The sequence below is a fragment of the Saccoglossus kowalevskii genome, chromosome 13, assembly GCF_978046115.1.
Source record: "Saccoglossus kowalevskii chromosome 13, keSacKowa6.1, whole genome shotgun sequence".
NCBI lineage: Eukaryota > Metazoa > Hemichordata > Enteropneusta > Harrimaniidae > Saccoglossus > Saccoglossus kowalevskii.
In genome coordinates this window covers 10,154,852-10,174,838 of record NC_140653.1, presented here as the reverse complement: position 1 = coordinate 10,174,838, position 19,987 = coordinate 10,154,852, and the positions used below count along the sequence as shown (strand labels likewise).

At 38.0% G+C, this 19,987-nt stretch overlaps 1 protein-coding gene across 1 annotated transcript in view; it reads right to left on the bottom strand.

Annotated features, from left to right (window-relative positions):
- Positions 1–1,607: 1,607 nt before the first annotated feature.
- LOC144346511 (uncharacterized) overlaps positions 1,608–19,987 on the bottom strand; it is a 75,829-nt gene continuing 57,449 nt past the window's right edge. The window contains exon 3 of the mRNA XM_085506904.1: positions 1,608–4,236. Within this exon, the coding sequence (XP_085363030.1) occupies positions 2,129–4,236 (2,108 nt within the window). The 3' untranslated portion in view covers positions 1,608–2,128. The remainder of the gene's footprint in view (positions 4,237–19,987) is intronic.

Below are 19,987 nucleotides of genomic sequence, written 5' to 3'. Positions count from 1 at the left end.
TTTTATAGCTACGTCCAAAATAGTCCATTATTTATTGCGCAACTGTGACCACACGACATCATTCTGTTAACATCCACACATTTTCATAAAATCTCCATGCAATTTTTGACAATTTATAAGTAAAATACACTACAATTTACTCCAGAAAAATAATTTTCTTGGTACATTCCTACATTCTTGCATACTAATGAGGGATTCAGACACATTCCAAGCTGAACAATTTTCTTGGACTAATAACAAAGCTGGTCAATCCTTTCCCAGCAACAAGACGGGTATATACTTCAAAAACAGAAGGAAACAAGTTCAGTACATGGCAGACTTGTTTTCGCGACGATGAATAAAGGAATATCTACCTTTATTGCAAGAATGACAGAAATGGTTGAGGTCAAAACCCAATCTGAAAGTTGGTGATATTGTTCGCATTAAAGATGACAACACTCTTGATGTGTTTGGCAATGGGCATTATAGTCAAGGTTATTGCCGATAAAAATAATCCTGTGAGAAGAGCAATGGTAAAGACCAAATATAAAATATTGGAACAGGCTTATGATAAGTTATGCGTGCTATTTGGAAGCGACAGCAAAATCGTCAGTTTGATAGCAATATAAAAAGAATGATAGAAAATCCTGACAGACTAAGAGTTGAAGTTTTGGTACATTAGTATGTATTTACATTGAAGTGGACCCATCAAACCCACTTTCTCAACCATAGAACATTCAAAAACGTTGCAGAAGAACAGAGTGCAGAACCATCATAGTAATAAAAATCTGGTAGAATTTCCTGGACCATTTGAAGAATACGTACATTTTTTTAAGTGCCTTTCGAATTTTATTAAGTTTCGTTTTCATTATTTATTCTGTATTTTTGATTTTTATTAGAATGTTATCAAGATCATAATTAGGGGCTGGAATGTAGCCGCCGTTTATTTATATTGTATTTTTATTGTACGTTCAACTTTTTGTATTTACGCCCTCTTGTGGCTGTAATATTTTACGCTCCGATATACATTCTTTTTCCGGAAGATTTAGACATAAAAGTCAGTTCACAGTTAGCACTCGACGGAGATAGATCCCAAATCGTTTTTACTTACGTTAAGACGAATGGAAGCTAGAAAACGTGTAACTGAGGTCAGTTACTCCCTAGACAATTAGTAATAATGGTCTGATGTAGCAGAGTACCAAATATTGTAATTCAGTTTAGAAGTATTTGGAGATTATATTTGTATTGTTGAGGTGAGATCGCCTTTGTGTGTCAATGCCTTTCCTACTTCAAGATACTGATGGTCGAGCTATGCAAGGGACGAGTAACACCAAATAGTATCTAATTAGAAACCTATACCATTACCATGTGTAAACTAATCTTCGACAATGACCTGTCAACAATATTTCATTCCATATTCAGTTTACCATTAAGAAATTTTTAATTACCCTATTTTGAAAACAAAATATGCTGTTTTTTTGCTGCCAAGATTAATTCAAACAGATCATACTTTGACATCTTCAATTCACTTCCGCATTGGGTGAGCAGAATGCCTTTGGGGATTCCCGGAGGTGCGTTGGTACAACACTGCATTCTGATTGGTTAATAACAGACTTGACCTATGGATGTTGTGTTGCATGTATTATTGCAAGAGGTGGTCACACCCATTTTGAAATGTTACATGAACTGAGATTTTCGATTTCACCCCTTCTCTCTTTTAGACCTCATGTAACGAAATGTGGAATGATTACATGCATTCCTTATAATCCGTTTCATTATGCAGATATTTCACATCAATTATGTGACCAAATGGGTTTATCTGAAATAAAGGATCTTGCTGTAACTGTGAATATTCAAGTGTTCCTTAAATTGTTTTGAGTAGAATATGTAATATCAAAGCAACCAGACTTGCGGTATTCAACAAGAAGTTGAAAATATAACTTTTTACCAAAAATATTCATTAAAATCAGAGACTGGAAGATATTATGAAATGAACAAATATGAGAGAGGTCAACCTGAGGTACATATACACCTGGATATTTTGCCTTTATGAAGCCCAGTGTAATTCTATAATAACTATATATATAACTATATAACATTTCCTTCTGATCAGTTTTTCAACATGAATATGAACACAGACTGTAGTACACTACATAAATATTACACGAAATACATGTACTTGTCCATCATTCTCTGTTTCTTCTAACTTTCTAATACTGTAACGTTGCTGAACAATATGCACTCTCATGTGTGTTTTCAGATTGCTTTTCCGGGTAAAACACTTGTTGCATTCTTTACATTGGTATGGCTGCTCACCAGTATGCACTCTCATGTGTGATTTCAGGTGGCCTTTCTGGGAAAAACACTTGTTGCATTCTTTACATTCATATGGTTTCTCACCAGTATGCACTCTCATGTGTTTTTTTAAATCGGCTTTCCTGGTAAAGCACTTGTTGCATTCTTTACATTGGTATGGTTTCTCACCAGTATGCACTCTCATGTGTGTTTTCAGGTCGCCTTTCCAGGTAAAACGCTTGTTGCATTCATTACATTGGTATGGTTTCTCACCAGTATGCACTCTCATGTGTGATTTCAGGTAGCCTTTCTCGGTAAAGCACTTGTTGCATTCTTTACATTGGTATGGTTTCTCACCAGTATGCACTCTCATGTGTGATTTCAGGTGGCCTTTCTCGGTAAAACACTTCTCACAAACTTTACATTGGTATGGTTTCTCACCAGTATGCACCCTCATGTGTTTTTTCTGATTGCTTGTATTGATAAAACACTTGTCACAAACTTTACATTGGTATGGCTGCTCACCAGTATGCACTCTCATGTGTGATTTCAGGTGGCCTTTCTGGGTAAAACACTTGTTGCATTCTTTACATTCATATGGTTTCTCACCAGTATGCACTCCCATGTGTCTTTTCAGGACACCTTTCATGGTAAAGCACTTGTTGCATTCTTTACATTGGTATGGTTTCTCACCAGTATGCACTCTCATGTGTTTTTTCACAGCACCTTGTTGGGTAAAACACTTGTTGCATTCTTTACATTCATATGGTTTCTCACCAGTATGCACTCTCATGTGTGTTTTCAGATTGCCTTTCCAGCTAAAGCACTTGTTGCATTTTTTACATTCATATGGTTTCTCACCAGTATGCACTCTCATGTGTTTTTTTAAAACGGCTTTCCTGGTAAAGCACTTGTTGCATTCTTTACATTGGTATGGTTTCTCACCAGTATGCACTCTCATGTGTGTTTTCAGGTCGCCTTTCCAGGTAAAATACTTGATGCATTCTTTACATTGGTATGGTTTCTCACCAGTATGTACTCTCATGTGTGTTTTCAGGTAGCATTTGTCGGGAAAACACTTGTTGCATTCTTTACATTCATATGGTTTCTCACCAGTATGCACTCCCATGTGTCTTTTCAGGTCGCCTTTCATGGTAAAGCACTTGTTGCATTCTTTACATTGGTATGGTTTCTCGCCAGTATGCACTCTCATGTGTTTTTTCAGGTCCCCTCTCCAGCTAAAGCACTTGTTGCATTCTTTACATTCATATGGTTTCTCACCAGTATGCACTCTCATGTGTGTTTTCAGATTGCCTTTCCAGCTAAAGCACTTGTTGCATTTTTTACATTCATATGGTTTCTCACCAGTATGCACTCTCATGTGTGTTTTCAGGTCGCCTTTCCAGGTAAAATACTTGTTGCATTCTTTACATTGGTATGGTTTCTCACCAGTATGCACTCTCATGTGTTTTTTCAGGTTGCCTTTCCAGGTAAAATACTTGTTGCATTCTTTACATTGGTATGGTTTCTCACCAGTATGTACTCTCATGTGTGTTTTCAGGTCGCCTTTCCAGGTAAAATACTTGTTGCATTCTTTACATTGATATGGTTTCTCACCAGTATGCACTCTCATGTGTTTTTTCATGTCACCTTTCCAGGTAAAATACTTGATGCATTCTTTACATTGGTATGGCTGCTCACCAGTATGCACTCTCATGTGTGGTTTCAGGTGGCCTTTCGTGGTAAAGCACTTGTTGCATTTTTCACATTCATATGGTTTCTCGCCAGTATGCACTCTCATGTGGCTTTTCAGGTGGTATTTCATAGTAAAGCACTTGTTGCATTCTTTACATTGGTATGGTTTCTCACCAGTATGCACTCTCATGTGTGGTTTCAGGTGGTCTTTCGTGGTAAAGCACTTGTTGCATTCTTCACATTCATATGGTTTCTCGCCAATATGCACTCTCATGTGTGGTTTCAGGTGGTCTTTCGTGGTAAAGCACTTGTTGCATTCTTTACATTCATATGGTTTTTCACCAGTATGCACTTTAATGTGTCTTTTCAGGTAGCATTTCCAGGTAAAACACTTGTTACATTCTTTACATTGGTATGGTTTCTCAGTATGCAGACTGTGTTGTTCCATGTTTGACATATTCCTGGTACTCAACTTTCCAATCACTCCCTGCAAATAATAATACATTTTATTTCCTTAGTATGTATCATATGTGAATTAAGCTGGTTGGTTGAACAAGTTCAAATACAAGTACTCAAATTGCCAGGTAATTTACATTTCCAAGGGAAAAGTAATGTATGATGAGTGTTTATGGTCAGAATTATTTAAGAAACTTGATGTAAACAAATACCAATGATATTGTTTACAAGATAGGAGGTGACCCCATATTCAAACACTTAGGTCATACCTGGGTTAACCCCGTCTGCCCTTTTCAGCCCTATTCAGACCTACAATATGCAAATTTGTAGTAGGTCTGAACCTCACTCCCAGATTAACAGCACATTAACATCCCCACTAAAATAAACAACCCGAGAACAAAGAAAGACAGACCAGGGAATTTCAGGTTTAGATTGGGAAAACCTGCATGGGTTTTTCTTACAATACAGTTTCAAGGAGGAAGATTCAAAAGAGATTTCAGTAGCAAAAAAAAATAAGTTGCATACTATGGAGCTCCATGTTCATACTGAGTGTGATATTTTGAAGTGTTATAAAGAATTCCAGCAGAGAGTTTTTTTGCAAGTCATGTAAATGCTAATAAAATCAAAGAAAGCTTAGAAAGAACTCCCATGTGCTGAGAGTATTGGAGACACATTATATATAATTTGAAATTACTTAGCTGAAAACTAATTATGCAAATCAGAAAATTAACATGAACAGATTTGATTGTAAAACTAATGAGGTCTGCGCAAATTTATGTAACAAAAACTCTATGTACCAAGTTTAATTGAAATGTGATTAGAACCAACAAATTATGAATTATTATGCTAATTGGGGAAATAATATGAACAGAGTTTTACCCCAAACTAATTAGGTTTGTACATTGTCCTAGAGCATCTTTGTACTAAGTTTCATAAAAATGGAAATTAGTACTTTAGATATCAGTGTGAAAGCTTAAAATTGGTTAATTATGCAAATTGGGTAATTAATATGTACAGATTTTAACCCACAATTATCCAGGTCTGTCTATTGTCCTACAGTATCCATGTATAAACATTCATTGATATGTGATGATTACGGTAGTACCTGAGATATCAGTGTGAAAGTTGGAAATTGGTTAATTATGCAAATTAGGTGATTAATATGCACAAATATTTACCAAAAACTAATTGGGTCTCTGCATAATTTTAGATTCATTGAAATGTGATGATTAGTACTTTAGATATCAGTAGAAAAGCCGAAAATTAATTATGCAAATTAGGTAATTAATATGCACAATTATTTACCCTGAAACTAATCAGGTCTCTGCGTAGTCCTAAAGGATCTATGTACCAAGTTTCATTGAAATGCGATGATTAGTACTTGAGATACCCGTGGAAAAGCTGAAAATTAACTAATTATGCAAATTAGGTGATTAATATGCACAAATATTTATCCGAAACAATCAATCTCTACATAGTCCTTGAGTATGTAAGTACCAAGTTTCATTGAAATGTAATGCTCACTACTTATATCAAAAGCTGAAAATTAATTAATTATGCAAATTAGGTAATTACATGTACTGATATTACCATAAAAACTATCAGGTCTGTGCAGTGTCATATGACATCTATGTACCAAGTTTTATTGAAATGTGATGATTAGTACTTGAGATATCAGTGGAAAAAACGAAAATTGACTAATCATTATGCAAATTAGGTAATTAGTATCCACGGATTATTACCAAAAACTAATCAAAACCTAGCATTAGTTCAGAAAATCTATGTACCAAGTTTCATCAAAATCCAATGAGTGGTTGTTTAGATATCAGTGGAACAGTCATGGAACCACTAAAAAATAGCTAATTATCATGCAAATTAGGTAATTAATATGCACGGATTTTTACCAAAAACTAATCAAATCTGCGCATATGTTCAGAGCATCTATGTACCAAGTTTCATCAAAATCCAATGAGTGGTTCTTTAGATATCAGTGGAACAGTCATAGAACAGCTAAAAATTAGCTAATTATCATGCAAATTAGGTAATTAACGAGCATGGATTTTAACCAAAACCTAATCAAAACCTAGCATTAGTTCAGAGCATCTATGTACCAAGGTTCATCAAAATCCAATGAGTGGTTCTTTAGATATCAGTGGAACAGTCATAGAATAGCTAAGAATTAGCTAATTATCATGCAAATTATGTAATTAACGAGCATGGATTTTTACCAAAACCTAATCAAATCTGCGCATTGGCCCAGAGCATCTATGCACCAAGTTTCATCAAAAACCGATATATGGTTCTTGAGATAGCAGTGGAACAGTCGGACACACATACACACATACACACACACACACACACACACACACACATACAGACACACCAACTGCAAAGACTCCCATTTTGTGCTTCGCACATGGGAGTCAAAAACCTTGCATTTGTTTCATAAATCTATTTATATTGTCATTTTTAATTGTGATGAAAATTGTATTTATTTATTTCTGTGATTGGTAATAATGATCAGTTTCCCACAACTTAGATTGTGATACAAGTCAATATATTTGTTAATGTGAATAATTAGTTAAAGTATCTGCAATTAATTACAGATACGATAGGTTTGATATAATTTATGTCCATATTAAATGTGAATTAAGTCATGAACCCTCTATTGTGATATACCCAGTATATGGTAAATTAATGTTTGAAACAGAACAAGGAAAAAATGCAATAGAATTTTAATGAGCAGTTTCTTAGGATGATTACTTATGTTATATACATGTATATATTTGGGATGGTCAGTAAAATATGTTTATCCATGGAGCTAAATGGTCAGTGAGACTGCAAGTTATCAAAAGATTATGGAAGTAATAAATCGACAATGACAACATTGTTTTATGTGCATGCATCTCAAAACCATAGGCATCATGCCGCTATTCAACCAATGACCATTTGTAGCCCCCAATTCAAATGCCTTGCAAGAAACAATGACATTTTTGAAATATTTTTTTCTCAGGTGCACCTTGTTTGAGGGCGTGCATCACCTGGGTCAAAGGTGAGACTAACAAGTGGTCCTTTATTTATATAGCAGCTGTATACTTGTGGATTTATTCTGTGTGTATTTGTTCTAATCTTGATGTATTTCTAGTGATTTTTCTAGGTGCAATCCAAATACAGTATGTGTGTCTTGTTTACCTGGGATTTGCAAGAGTTTGAGCCGGCCAACCTGTTTTCTTTTGTAGTTGGTTACTGACATGTTGATTTCCAATTTTGTAGCCATGTTTTCAACTTTGTTTATCATTTTCATACAGCAATCTTCTCATATGTTTACATTGTCATCTAAGGAGTTTCAATTAGTGGTATGAGACCCACAGTCTCTCTATCACTGTGACAAAATTGAAGCCAGTGGTAATGCTACGACCACCGTAAAACTGTCAGCTGTCTGCACTGCAGTGAAATTACGGGTATATTTTTACGGGTATATACTTTTCGGTAAGATTTACTTTCATTTTTTTTACAAGACATGAATGTCACAGTCCCCGTTATTTGATTATAAAGTAGTACAAGGAACATCTGCAAACAGGTGAATGAATATGTACTCTATGTGGGTACAACTCATCATGAAGTGATTTCCTGTAATCTAGTTTTGTACTGACAACTAAAAACTTCCACTGACCCATGTTCAGAATCTACTGAGTGCAACAAAACTATGTGTCATACATGTATACTTGCTCAAAAAATTGCTTTCATCAAAGTTCAAATATTTTTGTGAGGGTGTGATCATTATTGCCAAAAGCACATCTACTCATGCCAAGTGTAATCATACCAAATATGAATAAAACGACACGGTGGTGGTAAAGATAGCAGCAAATAACTGCATTGTTTTAATTTGCATATTTTTGGGAGAGCGTGGCCATTACTGTCAGAAGCACATCTACTTGTGTCAAGGTGTAATCCTACCAAATATGAATGAAATCAACTCAATGGTTGCTGAGATCAAAGGAAATAACTGGATTTAGCTAATTTGCATATGTTTTGGGTAAGGTGTGGTCATATTAATAATAACCTAAAAGATGACTTCTGATGATAAGAAAGCTATTTTGAAATTGGGTTCTGAGGTTCTGCAAAGTTGATTCTGAGTTCTGAAAAGTATACACTACCGATTGAATACATTTGGTGAAACTTGTGAATCAGAAATCAGGAATTCATGAATCTGAATTTAACAGAATCAATTATTCTGAGCATGCTCATTTGCTCTGTCAGTGCAGTAGAGAGAGGTAATTTTGGATGAAAGTCTTGAAAAAGACCCACTTAGGATTTTTCAGATCTGGGAAAAAAAAATACGTGCATATATAACACAGACATGTTCATCAACTTGCCAAGTTTCATTGACATCTTCTGCAGAGTCTCTGAGAAAATGTGAGAGATAACTTGAAAATAAAAAAAGAAAGTAAAACTAGTACTCCTCTTTCAGGCTTTGCCTGAACAGGGACTAACTAACTGGTCAAATCAACACAAAGATAACTCTGTTAATCCTAAAAATAAGTGTGTGAACGAGATCAGTTCGAATCGCTGTTTTTATGCAAATTTGTGCGGTCGTCCTAGGATGCACTGAATAGACTTTGTAACCGCAAAATTGGGCTTTATTTGTGTGGTTTGGGCTAACTAAGGTTTGACCCAAGTGATTTCACCCCTAATTGATTTACTTCATTGAACACGTATAGTAAAGCATATTCCCACTGGGACTAGTGATCTTTGACTGTGTATCACCAGTAATCAGTCAAGTAGAAACAGTAAAAAAAATTCTTTGATTTAGACTACTACTTTCTCAATTTGTGTATGATATTTTCACACAGGATATCTGTTGTTCGAACTAAGAGAAGATTTCATATTGATGATAGATGACAAAGCAGTGTTCTCCACAAGGGGTTTTAGGTTGGCGGCCCGCCCATCAAGTTTTACGGCCGCCTAGTAACTCTCAACACCCGCCCACCAACGTACATCCAGCTGAAATTATTTGTAAAAAGCTTGCATTGTTCTTCCCAAGCCTAAACAAAAGAGTAGTTGCCCAACTCTTTATTTTGCTATTGTTTCAAGAGTCCAAACATAAACAATGACCACTGGAAGTCTGCAAGCAGTTATCAAATGTATTCATGGCAATGTGTCAATCGCCTGAATTCATCGTCGCCCGACATTGTTGCCACTTATTGCTCACGATACGCAACTACAGTGGTTTAAATTTACAGCTGTATTTTTAATAATCCTCTTCCGATCACGAAAGAAAGAAGTAAATAGGAACGAAATGTATATGCACAGTAAATAAACAAATATATTAGCAGATTGCATGTAAACTCGAACAAAAATTAAAATTCTAGCCGTATTTACAACGTTCGCTCGATTTTCGTCGTAAAAACAGCATGGAGTAGGCAAACTGGTGACCTTTTGGCCTACCCCATTCAACGACCGCCGGCCACCCACCGTTGTTGGCGCTGTAACGATTTAATGTCTAAGTTGCATAGGGGAACAGCGCATTCTGGGTGTTCGTGTACTAAATTCGGAAAGCGGTAATAAACATCAAACATGGCTGCCGGATTAGTTTACCGCGAGTATTTGTAATTGAATAATATTTTAGTTATCTTTTCCATGTTTTTTTTTCAATTTATCCATTTTTTATGTCTAATCTTTCGAGAACATAGCAGATTCTTTTCTTTTGCCGATTGCTGGCATTTTTTCTTGAATTCCAAAACAACGTGTGAAAACGCAACGTATCGTGACCGTAAATGCGTAAATGCATCTTACCGTCCGTCAGCATGGGTGAGTACTGATGCCACAAATAAAAAATGTTATGAGTTTTATTTTGACAAATCGTCCGTTTTGGCGTCGGGGACAAATCATCTCGTATATTTTCTACATTATAACTCTTGTACTTGCTCTTGGTTACTCGAATTGCATTTCATGAACGTAGAATAATTTGCGAACGTGTAAATCACCGATTTCAAACTTTTTGCATTTCGTAAATAATAATAGTGACCAATCAGTTTGTATTTCAAAAAATTGTAACATGTTTCAATTAAATTAAAAAGAGAATAGTAAATAACTTAGTGTGTATTGCAGTTCATGACATAAATGCTAGAATGCTCTATGTAAATGACATGCAAATTAATATGCAAATTTATGCTAATTAGGCCGCCCACCAGCTATTTTGGATTGTGGAGAACACTGCAAAGTATGATAAAATTCGGAATAGAATTAGTAAAGTTATTCTGTACACATAAACATTTTTAACAACGACGACAAAACCATGATGACAGACATTTTCCGCTTAAATTTATATACTTTTTATTTTCATCTTGTATGATACGGGCAAGGTAAAAACTAAGGATGAAGACTATAAATTTTAAAAATCAAATGGCCAATTTTCTTTAATTAGATCAGCAAATGAATTTACATATACGTGATATGATCAGTAATGTACATTGTATGTGTAAAATTTGAAAATGATCAAGCCATACATATCATGAGATACTGATACATGTACATGTACATGTATGTACAGATACAGAGAGATAAATCTATCCCCATTTATGAATTCTGTTTGAATTGCATTTTACAACAATGAGGTAACAAATAACTATTTAAGAAATAATGAATCTTCTTGTTTCTCAGTTAATAGTAAATGTGCAATATTAATCTCACAGTCATTAATTATATAAATGTTCTATATTTCAGCAGAAAAATACTTTTGGTGTAAAATAAAGTTTGCTGGGACAAATGTATGTATACTACATATTGGAATTAGGCAGAAGGTTCTCCGAACGCACCTACATGTATTCACATAGTTCATAGCCACCATAGACTCCGGTCAGTCAAAATGACTATTTTGAACTGTAGGTATTAATCAGCGATTCTGTCAATGACGGAGAGATAGAATCCAGGTCAGGGGAAGCCCCATGTCCCCAAGATTTTTTTCCCTTACTTCACGAACCACATGACCGAGAACATATGGCCGCGCCAATACGGCTGGATATCCACTCTGGTTCCTTTCTCTTTGCATCGAGGACTTAGACCAACGCTACGGAAAAAGTGGGGTTGTTGGGGGGGCCCGGAGTGTATGGTGGGTATGAACTATGTGAATAGGCAGGTTCAGAGAACCCTCTGTCTAAATGCACTACGTTCAATTACCCACCATAGACTCCGGTCAGTCAAAATGACTATTTTGAACTGTTACCAGAGGCATACCTGCGGTGAGTGGGTCAAAGGGGGCCCCCTGTCCGAGGTTGGCCAGTGACGACCACCAGGGCAGGGCTTCCTTCACTTGGTTCGAGATCAAACCCCGCCTATCTAATTCCCATAGGAGAGCTTGGCATTGTAACAACAAGTGTTGTACCGGGCGGCTGCGTAGTACGGCCTGGGGAACCACCCTTCAAAACCGAGGTCATCATTCCGATGATCCGCATTAGTTCTCGGAGGGACACCGAGGGAGCGCTGACTAGGCGTTCGGCTAGGCTGCGACCCTGAACGTAAAATGGAAAAAAAAAAAACTAATGCACCACTTCCCAGCGCCGACAACACAGTTGAAATGTACCGACAAGTCTGAATGCAAATGTGATTGCCCATCGGACAACTGAAATAGTAAGGGTATTGTCTTTGTGGTTTTTTCCAGTCACATCAAATTTGCTTTCCCAAAGTGCTACATTGTAAAGGAAAATAGTTGATACAAATTGTTTTTCATTGCGTAGATAATTGCTTACAAGGTAGTCGTACGCAACCATTTAGAAGCAAGTAATAATCACATCAACAACCGGCTACAACAAGAGTTTTCAAAAGTTTTATTACACAAAATTAAATCTTAAAAATGCTCACAATAAAGATAATATAAAAGTGTTCTTACTTTCTGACAATATTAAGTAGGTTCAGTGATATGTAATAACAAATACGCGATATTTACATTGCAATTTTTCAAGTATCGGCAAAACGAAATGGCTGCCATTTCAAGACACTGAAAGTAGTTCTAAAATTGTAGCCCACAATTCGAGCATGAAAAATTACGTATTTCGTTTTAATTTTCAATAAAAAATATTAATTTCATGCAATTATTTAAGGTAGTCCAATTTTACAAATATTAACGAAATCTTAAACTAAAGCATATGTTGTATTTTCTACAACATAATTTTTAGTTGAACAAACACAGCAGCTGGGAAATGAGCGATAGGTGACAATTAACCTGGTGGGGTTCACCAAGGAAAAACAATCAAATTGTAGCTATGTGTGGCTTGAAGACGTTTCGTGATTCTGTTATAATAAATAAGTAAACCGAAACAAATTTTTATTTTTATTATTTGTTTTTTATACTGAACTTTTTAGTCCCAATTTATGGGACATGTAATTTTCTGTACAGGACAAGTGAAATTTAAAAGCTCCAAAAATCTGTACTCTCAGAGGAAGTGCTGTCGTGGATCCACTCTTTTTAACTTGCTAATGGTGTTACATGGCAGTTAATTATACTGCTGGTAAGTGCAAGTTTGATAACTTATGCTATGGCTGTAGTTATTAGTGACTAGACAGCCTTCTTGTTTTACTTTGTAACAATGATTATATTTCCAAACTACAAGTATCGAAAGATTATTTGACTTTAATTGCTGTCCATATATATCCCCAATTGCATGTACCAGGGTCATAGATGCACACATACACCGTGAGAACACATTTTAGTAGCAAAGACATTTAGTAACGTGTCAATTTTGAAATTTTCCGAGGGGTACTTTTATTTCAGGTGGTACTTCTATTTGAGAGGTGAGAGTAGCTATACCAAGCCTACCTCTGTGCCAAACTCCATGCCCAGGAACACCAACTGTGCGTTGGGACGAGATGGACTTGTCGATTTACTAAAGAGCCCAAGTGGTGAAGTAAATCCTGTGTTAGCCTGACGTATTTGGCTTATAACCCCTTGTCCGGGTTATGTAGTAACCAGTTGTCTAGGTACGGATTGAGGTGTACCGACATTTGGTGAAGCAGCAGCACTACCTGTTTTTTTTCACTCTGGTGAACACGTAGGGCGCTATGCATAACCCGAACGAGGGTCACTCGAAATTCGAATACTTGGCCCAGCTGGGTGATTCAAAGGAGATGGCAACTTGCTGGATGCATCAGTATGTGCAGGTAGGCCACGCTTAAGTCTAGCGGGGCTAGCCACGCGAAACGGTGGATGGAGAGAAGAACGCTGAATGGCGTCTCCATGCGGAACCGATCCAGGAGCACATACTGATTCAGTCTGCCTACATGTAGGTCCAGAACTGGATGCCCGCCACCTGTAGATTTGGTACTATGAACACATTTGGGTAGAAGCCTGGACTTAATGCCGGCTGATCTATCCTGTGTATGGCACCCTTTCCAACAAACTGCTACTTCCTGCCTGATTGCTTCTGCCTTGCGAGAGTCCCCCGGCAGTGTCCAATAGGGGAGACACCCTAAGTTGTGACCTGGCCACTCGTCGAACACATGCTTGTCCCCTCAGTACATGTAAGAGGTACATGTAAGCGTCAAACACGCTTCCTCCGCTTCCGGGGTGGACGACCACCTGGCCCTTTCCTCTCTGGGGGCGTGTCGCTACTTTTCCCTCCCTTGGTAGGGTATGAGCGCTTGCCTCCTGGCTGACACTGGCTAGCGGATGATGCCCAAGGGCGTTGTGTTTTCTGTGCTAGGGGTGCCCTCCGCTTACCGTTGGCAGGCCCACCTGGCTAGCGGATTCGGTCTGAACCCTCTGGTTCATTGCACTCCGAAGCTCCAAGACTGTACCAGCCATTCCCCGAGCAAAGTGGGTGGAAGATGTCTAGTCTGCGTCACTAAAGTGGGGACGTATCCCCTGACTCAGTTTACCGGCGAAAACAGTAATGACGCCGGCCTAGAGAGCCACGTGACACTAGAGAATGTCACAAGTAGATGTGCGGTGGCCCACCAGTAAATGTGTCGCCTGGTCTAGGAGGCTGTTGTGTTCTGCCTCTGAGGTCTCAGAGTTCTGGGCGCGCACAATAATGCGCTGAAGCAACTCTGCCCTCAGGGTGTGATTGATCGTCTCAGATTGAGCTGGCCTTTACCCGGTTTGCCGAACGGAAATTCGTGGTACCGGGGTCTGGGGAAGGAGCCTTGGGATCCGGTTGGGGGTGTTTTGGTCTCATCCCACACTTTGAGGTCTGATCCCGAAACCACACGGGCCGGGTAGCGTTTGGTCTAGCGGAAAGTGTTGCATAAGATTTTACCCCACGTAGACGTTAAGTCCTTAAGAGTTACCTCCTCTGCGGCTCACCAACGTCCGTCCATCAACACTGTTTGCACGCCCCGTGCCCAAGTTCCCACTCAGACGGACAGGGAGGGACGTGCCAATGGGGTTGCTTTGAATCCCAATGTATGTGATCCCATAAGCCGGGCTGGGAACAGGGGTTCCGCAAATGGGGACGCGTTTGAATGCAAATGATGCTTTCGTGTTTCTTCCTGCTTGCCCACCGGGGGGCCGCAGTGGAGACAGCTTGCTCGGGCTGCGTCTGATCTACCCGGCCTGCCGGGGACGAAACCCGCCCTGACAGTCCTTCAACCAAAGCCCTCATCTCCCGGCGCAGTGCGAGGAAGGATCCACAAAGTGACCCGCAACGGGACCCATAGGAGGAAAAGACCTCCAGGGGCACAGCTTCGCTGTAGCCGGTAAAATCGGGTAAATCATCGCCTGAAAACACATACTGTGAGGATGCCTTCCGATCAGTGGGGGGGGGGGACCGAGAACAAATATTGGTACCTCCATCATAGGGCCTCCTACTCGACGTATGGGTACACGAAGTACTTTTTACTCATGCCAAACTCGCAACTCACTTTAACCGATTTTCTTACTGGACATGCAGCCTTGGTGTGACAATACGAGCGACGTGGTCAGTCTCAGCGATTTTGATGGCTCTGAAAAAATATATCAGGCCTCAGAACTCCAGTGAAAAAACACACGCCTTCAAAGCAAAACCCCGATCCCCGCACACAGCTACATGTATGCAAAAGGCATTTGCAATGTGGGTTCTATGCTGATAAATTCTGAATATAACCACTGCAGAGTCGACTCAAAACAAGGAGACCAAAAAACAGCAGCAAGCCCTGGTGCTGTCATTACATCTACTCATTTCTAAATATGTAGATCAAGTGTAAAATGAAGACGACATGCATGAGGGAAGTGAATAACAGTAGGAAAAGGTGTTGTAACGAAATCAACAAGTGATTAAGCTACGACGTCCGGGTTTTATTTCTTTGTTGTGAAAAATGCTACACACAAAGGGGAAAACGACACAAGGGTAAAAATGACGGGTGCCGCGCCATCGGCAACAACCCAAGCTAGAAACCCGGACAGGAAAAAGCAAGTGATCCAGGCAGAGCTCGCAGACTTCATCTCCAGAGCAGAGTGGATATCCAGCCGTATGGGCTCGATCACGTGGTTCGTGACGTAAGGGAAAAGAATCTTGGGGTCATGGGGCTTCACCTAGATTCTATCTCTCCGTCATTGGCAGAATCGCTGATTAATGCCTATAGTTCAAAATAGTCATTTTGACTGACCGGAGTCTATGGTGGGTAATTGAACGTAGTGAATAGTCATTGTCATGGCCAAGATCACATCCCATTTTTAGTGACTGTAAACATTAGTGCTACACTCGTGTGACAGACATGATACAAAGTGAAGCCAGTTTATTTGAGCAATTCCTTCCTTTATTCTACCCACAATATTCATAATGCATTCCTAGCACAAAAATAATAATCAGCAATCTTCTATTACATTCTGAAATTGATACATGGGGATATAATTTCCAGTTTCATTCAAAGTAATTCAGATATTTTAGTATAAAAACCGAGGCCTCATCTCAGAAAAAAGTGCTGCATTTAGACATGCAGGATAACAGAAAATCTTAGCTGGATTTTGCCCAAGTATTTTGTACAGGTGTCTGTCAATAATTAATGATTTACTGAGACAAATATGAACTGCCTTATTATATTCATTGTGTGACTACTGCATTATTTGAAAAGTAAAGAAACACCCTCATGTTGCAAGCTCTGCTTTGTATGCAAATCAACTCAATATTTAGTTGGTGTTCAGTGGAGAAAGAAGTCAACTTTACTGTTGCCTCCTGAGAATCTACATCTTCAAACACTGTTATCTTTGTTTTTAAATTAGTATTATAAAAGCTCTATAATTCTGTTCTAATAGCTGAAACAAATTCCTGCGAATTTTTAATTTCAAAATTTATATGCTTGAACAAAAAAATGTTTTGTCGAATTACGTGTTTGTCAAATACAGAATATCTTTAGAACACGTTGCGACATCACATTGTTATTGTTATCATGTAGAATGCCTAATCTAATGATCAATAAAAATATATTGACTGTTGTGTTAATTCAAACTTTAAACTTTTTCCTTGTGGTGTTTTTTTCTTCACCAACTTATTCAATATATTAAGTGTGTCTAGAAAAGTATAATTATTAACACGTGTGAGTACATTTGCGTGAGTAAAAAAGGAAGATGAAACTCGATCCCTAACTGCAACATGTTATAATATATAATACACACGTGGTCTGTGCCTTTGATTGCATTTATTTTGTATTTTTATTGTCGAAATGTATCACTAGCTGCGTTCGTTTTGTCACATCTTGCAAATGAAAGTCCAAACTGATTTTGTTTTGGCTGTATATGCATGATCAATCATAACGATAACAGACGTATATGCATATGTCCACTAGCAACAAATCAACCTGTTTTACGTACTCTAGTAGTCTGGAGGACGTGATGGCCCTAGAAAGGTCCGTTGGTTTGTGTGCACAAATTACGTGTTTCAGTGTTTAAAAGGCAGTGTCATTGGAGAAAAAAAAAACGATGTTACAGCACTGTGCTGTGCCAATATTTGTTGAGTGAAAAATCGCCCTGCTCAACTTTCAACAAATATTTCTCTTTTGTTTACATGTGATGGCAACAAATTTACAATGCAATAAGGTACATGTACATGCAGCTTTGTTTCTAACCAGAAATATTGCATCGGGTCGGGGATATACCAGGTACATGTAAAAACTGTCTCAGTTGCTAAACCTCCATGTATCTTTTATCCAATGCGTACTTGTACTTTGAACATTTGCAAGTTTTCCTAGGTGGTGCGGGACAATGCAATTTTTGATAGGTTTTGTTGAATTATGAATAAACTATGATAATGAACACTACATGAAAATTACGCTGCTACTTGAAAATCATTCCACTACATGGAAATCGGTCTACTTCCATGGTTGCACTTGTGTGCAGTTGTAACACTTACTCTTGATATCAGAGACCCACTTTGTGACCTTTAATCACAACTAATATCATTGCGATCGCTGTAGCCGCCAAGTTAACAGTGCTTTCTCTGCTTACCCACCATATTCCCACCCTGGCTTGTAAGGGATTCTTTCCACTGCTATTTACAGCATTTAATATTTACTTTAATATGCCTTGACATTGTACAACATTCGTTATTTGTTTTTTTTTTGCTTTTCCTAATTATACTTTGAGATATTTCTTTTGCAATGTTTACAGTCTTTATATTATTAACTATGTAACAATAATTCCTTTCGTCTTTTATCAGTTACAAGTCTGCTGAATTCTGGTTTCCCTGTGAACATTTAAATGTAGAAAGTTTTGCTATTCTCTTTGTAATTTGACAGTACTTTTTATATTTTGTTTTCTTGCCAGTTATGAGATGTGTTTATTTTTTTCCTTTAGGGTGAATTTCATTCGTAGTGTTTTCGGTTTGTAGTACAGGCAACAGTTACCAGTGGTCTCCCCTGACTCAGCCTAGCAAATGATTTGAATATGACCTTTGACATTTCCACCGCTAGTTGTCAAAGGGGAAGACCACTGATCTCATCAGTAGTTGTTAATTGTGAATTTAAGATTAGTAATAAATACCCCCTACTGTACCCAAACACCGTCTCTGTGTGAGTGATATTGTGCTGTCCGCCCCCCTCAACAAACCCAGAATTAACTGTACGATTTCCGCAGCTGTTGTTTATGGGGCTCGTCTTAGGTCTTATCATGGAACTAGTTTATAGTTCCATGGTCTTATGTTTGTCATAAACAAGAACCAAATAAAGTATGAAGTAAGAAAAGCAGCTAAGCACAGTCACAAAACATGCTAACAACAACATCAGTAAATTTATGAACTTACCGAACACTAAATGAGAACTGGAGAAAAAACACCGTTTAAAAAGAAGCAGAATTGCTAACAAGGAACTGTTACTGATGGGACACATGCGCATAGAAATGCAGTTTTGAAAGATGGTTTACAAAATTAATCTAAACAACTTGGATTGTACCATTTATTTGTAGGAGTTCATCCTACCCCACCTAGGGCACGCCCAAATTAGCGATTTAATGTTTATATTGACTACACGTGAGTAAGAAAAAAAAGTAACAGAACTTCTGTCTAAGTTCGAAGTTATTACTTATCTCGGCAATAAGTCCAAACGAAGGTAATTCTCATTTTCACATATAGTTACGTGTTCCAACCCTATGCTATGAATGGTATGTCCCTGTCTAAACTGTGTGCATCGCGAAACAAGGTCATTGATGATGCATTATGTTGCTTGGAAAGATGTAGTGTAAATTTACCAGTTACGCGCCGTTTTCTGTGGATTACTAAAGATATTAGTAGAATAATAATTAATAGAATGACAAGATGGTATGCTGATTGGTGATGTGTTCCGCTCGGACATGAACGGTGAAGTGTCGTTTTATAACTGAAACTACAGGGCTCCCTGTGCAAACACTTGGGGCCCCATCACGGTTACTAAAAGCTCAGAGCTAGAAGTAACCGTGGCCCCATATGCAAAACTTGCAAAGACCATTCAGTCTTCAGTCACTTCACTTAAGCACTTTTACTACTAGCTCGACTCTTGCTGTTATCATTAACCGGGATCATTAATATATTCACGCACCCTTTGTCCTAGATTTCGATATTAGACAAACTTTTTATTTCCCGCCGTTTTGCGATTGTATTTTCTAGATTCTTTGATTGAACCACAGTCCCTCTATAGAGCACGGTTACTTTTTTAGTAACCTTGCATAGAAAGACTGTGATTGAACGCAGCCTTTACAGTTCATTCACAGGCAGTTGGACAAACTTATGTATTTTAATAAATTATTAGGTAATAAAATGTTATATAACTTTTCTTTTACCCCCCCCCCCCCTTCTGACCTTTGTTTATACCATTCTTTCCTTTATCACAATCTTCGTTACCCGCTAATGTTATATGCAAATTTGAATGCGCGATGTAGACACAACATTCGACACCCTATTATAGTATAATATCCCATTGGGTGTGAATGTTGTGTTTACATCGCGCGTTAAAATTTGCATATAACATTAGCGGGTAACTAAGATTGTGATAATAAGGAGGAGGGTCTATGGTATAAACAAATCTTCGCTAGCAAAGGTCTAAGTTTATTCCGTCGGTCTATAGGTCGAAGACACGAGACCGTGCGATTCGGACGATGTATAAACAAAGATCAGTGATTACTTGA